Below are 6855 nucleotides of genomic sequence, written 5' to 3'. Positions count from 1 at the left end.
ACGAGTAGATAGAAAATTAATCAAGAAATTTGCATATTTTAATATATACTTTACTACTAAAAATCAAAAGGAGAGCACGACATTTTTTTTTTTTGGTCATTGAGCACGACATTTAAACATCGTTAATTCTAGCTTCTTTTCTTTCTTTTTTTTTTAATATTTATTTTTCTATACTTACTGCTTACCTTTTTCTGTACTTTGTACTAAGTACGAACTTTTTTGTTTTTGGTGTTTTCGTTTTGTTGGCGTTATTATTCTTTTTTTGTTCTTGGGTTTTGGTACATTTATTAAGTCTCTTACTATGGTCTGAACTTTATAAAGTCTCAATGTTGGGCCTAGTGGGCTTATGTTGGAGGTCTATTGAGCCAGTCCACAACATTTCTATATCTTAGGGACACTATTTATTTAGTACAGACCCAAAAAAAAAATAGTTAATTATAAGACCTAACATAAATAGTATTTAAATTCTTTTCTTAATCAAGTTGGGTTGGTCTAATAATTAGTTCACTAGTCTACAAATATCGCGTGTTCAACACATATATCACAGTCTTAGAATAGATGGTAAATTTAAAAAACAATCCCACTACGTTACTAACAGCATTTCTGCTCACTTTTGTCAACTCTTATTTATAACTATCTTTAATAGAAGTGTTTTTGTAGATGTATCTAATAAAAATATCTTTTTTATAGTTATATTTAATAGAAGTGTCTTTATAAATATATTTTCTGAATGTATCTTTTTATATATATTTAAAATATAATAATTAATTATTATTAATAATAAATTAACAGATAATATATTAGTACCCTATACTTTTTCTTAAAAAAAATCAGGAATCACGTTTGGACAACAAGTCTCTATCCAGAAAAGAGTGAATATAGAGGATATATTTGGGCATACCAACATGGGATAGTCCAGGAAAATATCTACGATTACCAACATATTAAAAAAGATATATGATAAAGTTATATGATCGTATTTTCTACTAGACTAATTAATTAAAAAATGGTACTAATTAGATATGCTCTAGTATTCGCATCATAAATGTAATATAGAACAATACTCATTAGTTTATTATTATCATAAATTCATATTGGAAGTGTTTAATATAATTTAACTCAATACACGAATTCTTTTCGTTGTTATATATACTTTTTTTTTTAAAGTCTATATATCATATGTGACGTTGTTCACATAATATCGTTAAAAATATATAATTGTTAATGTATTCTCTCTTCTCAATTTAAACTTTTGAAATATGTCATTTTAATTTATGACATATGCCACTTCTATTTAGTTAATTTATCTAGTGCATGAAGAAAACATATGTCCCACAATAAATTTGGAATAAATTACAAAACAGCAAAATTAAGAGCTAATTTAGGATTAATTTTAATTTCTTGTAAGTTGTTTTGTTTGCAGTGGATGAAGGAAATGGGTTGGATACATAATGAACAAAAACGACAGCATCCTTCCCACTTTTCCAACAGGAAACGGCACAAGAAGGAACCAAAATGTTGTTGTCGTTTTTAATGTTATCGTCTCTTGTTTAACAGTGTTATTAATTTGTCGTTTTCCTCGAAACTTAACCATAAAGAGCATGTTTGGTCTTTCGGAGAAAAGCACTTTCTTTTTGCAATTTAAGAATAAAATAAAAAGGTTATGGCATCTCGTTTGCTTTCTTAGATGCAATGTATCATTATGAAATGATTTAAGTGAATGGTTTTGAAGCTAAGCTAATGGTGCTTTTTTTAACTTTTAGTCAGGATATGATGATAACTTAATTGTCACAATCGTTCTTGGAAGGTTTACCATATATATATAACAAAATCAAATATTGATGTGATAAAATATCAATTCAGTGGTGCCCTTATGAGAAGGGTATATCAGGATACATAATTATAAATTATCAAATAAAGATTAATCATAAAATCTAAATTATGTGTATTGAAATTAGATATTTACCCTATTGCTCGGTTAGTAACAATTTAAATTGCGTGCATAGTGGCTATTATTATGGTAGTTATATAATTTTGATAATACTTAAAAATTTGAGTGTTTTTAAAAATTAAATAATATTTTTTAATTATTTAAAAACATTTTTTAATTTGAAAAATAAAAGTAAAATTTTATTATAAAAATACAAAAATTGTGATCTTAATTGGATCTTTATAAATACAAAAATTCTTTCAATTGGATCTTTATATTTTTTTAATTTTGTAATTAAGTTTTTATTAATGTAAAAAATATTAGAGTTAACGAAATTTTTTTTGTAAATTGAAGGTATCCATAATTAAGAATCTAATTAGATCTTTGACTACATGTTTTTTGAAAGAAATATTCCGTTAATTTTAATATTTTTAACACAAAAAGAATCTAATTACAAAATTAAAAGTGGTGTAGTGATCCAACTGAAAGAAAAAAAATATAAAAATTTAATTATAAATTTAGTAAAATTATAGAGACTAATAGAATAATTAAATCTATTTTTTACATATTGTCAAAATTATATATCCATCGTAATCATTATAATAATAGTCACTATAGATTCCTTATTTAAATTTATACTCAATTGGTCATAGTATATTGAGTAAAATATTATTTTAGTTTATAACGGTGGAGTTAAATTCTAATTTTATTTTTAACATTCAAAATTTTTCTTTTCTTAAATGTTTTATTTTCTTCTATTTTTATTCCTTCTCAAAACTAAAAATATTTTCATCTAATTAGGACGTTGTCACTATCTAAAAGAAGAAGATAATGGCAAAAAGTGTATATTTTGAAGAAAAATTTTAATTTTTACAGAATAAAAAATTAAAATAAAACGAAATAAAATATTTAAAATAAAAATATAATATTTTAATTAAAAATTAAGACAATAATTTATTTTATTATATTTATTGGAACTTTTAGAATTGTTTTTGTTCATTTCTTCTATTTATAAGCGAGATTCTGTAAATTACTATTTAAGAGAACTCAGGCATCGGTATTATATACTTATTAATTTAAGTGTTGGATGATTTGCCTATTTACTATTTTCATTTTCAAATCGTTAGAATCCCTGACCAAAAAAAAAATCGTTAGAATCACTACTACTCTCACAATTAAGATGTTGCTATCTAAAAGAAGATAATGGAAGAAAATTTAGAAACTTGTAGCATTTTTTATTTCCTCTATTTATAAACGAGATTTTCTAAATTACTATTTAAGAGAACTCAGATATCGATATTATAGACTTATTATTTTGGTGTTGGATGAATTTGCCTAACATAAGAATGCCACATTTCTTGAGAAGACAACCAGCTCCAATTGATGTTAGCATTCAAGAACAATATCAACCAATTATTTAGGACAATTTTTAATCATTATTCTATATGGACGTGACAAATTCATAACCCCAAAGAAAGAGAGAGAGAAGGATATGTGTTTGTGGTAGCTATGCTTTTCATTAATCAAAAATCAAATGCTATTTTCATATACTCTCTCCACACCCCTTAATGTGGGGTTTGGGGCATGTGTTGCATGATTCTAGTTTTCTTATGTTTCAACTTTCAATTCTAATAACCACACAAGATTATTTAAGTTGTCTTTGTTTTATATCTTTTAGAAAGTGGTTTTACAATTTTATTTTTGTAATTTTTATATACATGGATGTATTAATTCATGGATCTTGATATCTTTTGTTGCTTTCCTTGAAGACTATGGATAATTTTTTATTTTTTCAAATTTTTTTACAAGTAAATTTTTGGGCAGGTTTTATTGTACAATAATTTAGTGGCAAAAATCACATTTTTGGTTTATAGATAACGTTTTTGGTTTTGTTTGGATCTAATAAAGTATCTTATGTATATTGTGACTCTAGATGCTTCTAGAAGTCAATTGAAATTTGTTTGTTAGTACTAATAATATATTTTTCTTGTGGATGTTTATCAATAATAACTTCATTAAAATAAGCATTTCATTAAGAATTTAGTTACAGAAACTGGTTCTTGGAGGAATTCAATTAATTAAAAATTAAACACTAATTATTTGATTACCAACCATTGTTTAAAAATTGTGTGTTTGTGCTGCAATATAATAGATCCTTAAAAAGTCTCTATAGGATTCTTCTTCATCATTTCACAGCAGAACTCAAATGCATAGTAGAAGCTGAAATTATTGGTTGATATGAACATGTGCATGAAAATAGCCTAGAGAACATTATTGAGGATGGAAACAAGAACATGTGAATTCAATTCCCCCTATAGACGCTCATATATAATGATTATATGATAATTACAAAAGAAAAAAGGATGTGCCTTTTTGCCCATGTTCTGTTTCATGTTTCAGGATCAAAGTAATCAAGCGCGAAAGTTCACCTGAATTCGTAGGGCTAAAAACTCGACTCACAAACTCATGAACTCGATTGGGAAGCTAAATACATCATAAGCTGAGAAGAGTTTACGAGTTAACTCGAGAGTTTGACAACGCTGTAATTGCATCAGGACCAAAAGTCCCACCATTGGTAATCACTAGTTGATTGGCCTAAAAGATCATCAGAATCAAAATGACCCCAATCTTCTGGTGATGTCAAAGACCCATCACCATGATCATGAGCAAAATTCACAAGCCCATCTTCCAAGTTTCCAAAGTACTCAACTTTGATGCTTGTATCATCATCTGAAAGAGCACCACCACCACCACCACCACCACCACAAAGAACTGCATGTTCTGATGATCTTGCTGCCATTGATGATTGGCTTATTGGTTTGACCTTAAGTTCACTACCACTCTTGGATGTGTCACCATTTTCTGATTCACTGTCCATGCTCTGAGTTTTCTTCTCCATTGATGGCTTCTGTATTAGATCATTCAGCTTCTGCAACTGTTTCAAAATCCCAATTAAATTTTATCAACAATAACCATCCATCTAGTAACATTGTAACAATATCTTCATAAATCATAGAAAATACTACAATATAAACTATAAGAAAATTTTCGAGTATTCCAGTGTTTATTTTTAGCCCGTTAATCTCAATTATAAAAAATATATATATGAATTAAGATCAACAACTAAAATCATTAGAATACCAATGTTTCTGGAATACTTGAAACTTTTCCTAAACTATTAAAGTAGTACCTGAATTAGTAATGCTTGTTTCTCCTTCTTGAGTGACTCAAACCTTGAAGCCAAATTGTTGTAATTGTTTCTGAGAATGGTGTAATCTCTCTCAAGTTGCTTTGACTTCCACCTTGCTCTCTTGTTCTGAAACCAAATAGCAACTTGTCTTGGCTGCAAACCAAGCTCCCTTGCAAGTTGAAGCTTCTTCTTTGGCTCAAGCCTTGACTCAGTCTCAAATATTGATTCCAATGACTTGATTTGATCATCACTGAACCTCCTTGTATTGTTGCTGTTGTTGTTCTTCTTCTTCCTACAAATCATCATGGATGAAATTGATGAAGATGATGCTGCTGGTGCTGGTGGAGTTTCAATACCTTCACAAACTTCTGCTGCTGATGAATATGTTGCATATTCCATTTGGTCAAACACCTGGTGTGCAAGAACCTTATGAAGGATAATATAATAGAGAGAGGTGAATTTAGAGAGGGATATTTTTTTAATTTTTTGTTTTTGTTATGGGAGTGTGTGCCTAGTGATATATATGTGTGAGTGAATCAATTGGGCTTAGGTTATTGGTGTTCCTATCATATCTATATATCTGTGGTGGAGTATTTTGGGGTCAGAATGAAACTAACTCAAGTTCATAAGGGTTTAATTTATATCCAAAGATTTGAAAATATGGTACTGTTTATGGAACACAAGAAAAAAGAGAGTGCAATTCCACCTGTGCCTAGTGAATATTACATATGTTCCCCCTTTTTTCTTATCTCTTTCTCATGTTTATGTATCTATATCAATGTATACTCTTTCTTTTTTGGTTAACTTTTGAGATAAACACTAAGCCATATCTCTCTATTCTCTATGCTTGTTTGGCTTGGCTCAAAGGAGCTTGCTTGATGCTTCAATTATAAAATAGATATATACTATATATGTAGGCTTAATTATATATATACAGTTGGGTTTTTATAATATACTTTTTTTAGGTAATTTTTTATATTAAATAAAATTTTATAATCAAATCCTTAATTTAAAAAAAAAAAACTTTATATAGTTCAGTACTTACTATCTGATTTTGTATTATTCAATTCAACTAAAAAATTTTGTAACAATAAATTATTATAAGGACTTAACTATTTCCTTATATTGTAAATAATTGTGCAATTATAACCATACACATGCATTAAAAAAATATTAATTGAAAGTTCTAATTTTATTGTCTTAATTATCTTATTGTTAAATGAGTAAAAAAATTTAAGTATATAATTTTTTGAAAAATAAAACGTAAAAACGTCAAAACTTTCTTGATTTAGAAATTAGGAGAATCTGTTAGAATTTTTAATTATTTTTAATAAGTAAAATATTAAAAATATCTTATTTTACATATAAGTTAAAGGTATATTATCCTTACTAACTTTCATATTATTCTTATAATTTTCATTTATTTAATAAAGTTATTAGTGAAAATTAATCTAATTGTTTAGATGAATACTTATATGTTATAAAACAAGAATTTAAAATTAGACACTTATTTAAAATCGGAATAAGGGGTATAATTTTATTTCTAGAGCTAAGATAAAATTAAAAAAATTAAATCAAAGATATTTAAGGAAAAATTGATTTAATTCACCTACACTCTATGATATATATATTTAAAAATGTGTGATCACATTTCACTTTTCAACTTATTACAAGTGTTACTCTTAATTATTTCTCTTATTTTAACCACATTTTTAATGATTTATGTGAGTGAGAA

At 26.9% G+C, this 6855-nt stretch overlaps 1 protein-coding gene across 1 annotated transcript; it reads right to left on the bottom strand.

Moving 5' to 3' along the window:
* Window positions 1–4141: 4141 nt before the first annotated feature.
* LOC130962161 (homeobox-leucine zipper protein ATHB-12-like) lies at window positions 4142–5951 on the bottom strand. Its single transcript, XM_057888277.1, has 2 exons — window positions 5121–5951; window positions 4142–4865 (listed from the first exon to the last, which is right to left on the bottom strand). Exons 1-2 carry the CDS (start codon window positions 5517–5519, stop codon window positions 4482–4484), a joined length of 783 nt encoding a protein of 260 aa, XP_057744260.1. The 5' UTR covers window positions 5520–5951; the 3' UTR covers window positions 4142–4481.
* Window positions 5952–6855: the final 904 nt, after the last annotated feature.

This window comes from Arachis stenosperma, chromosome 2 (genome assembly GCF_014773155.1).
Source record: "Arachis stenosperma cultivar V10309 chromosome 2, arast.V10309.gnm1.PFL2, whole genome shotgun sequence".
NCBI lineage: Eukaryota > Viridiplantae > Streptophyta > Magnoliopsida > Fabales > Fabaceae > Arachis > Arachis stenosperma.
The sequence above is the reverse complement of the archived record's forward strand: the minus strand, read 5'-3'. Positions and strand labels throughout refer to the sequence as shown.

Excerpts from the sequence above, each read along its gene's own strand:
- LOC130962161 (XM_057888277.1), bottom strand. The coding sequence starts at position 5,519 with ATGGAATATGCAACATATTCATCAGCAGCAGAAGTTTGTGAAGGTATT. Across the intron at positions 4,866-5,120 it reads AACAAGCATTACTAATTCAG|TTGCAGAAGCTGAATGATCT; the intron begins GTACTACTTTAA and ends ATTTTGAAACAG.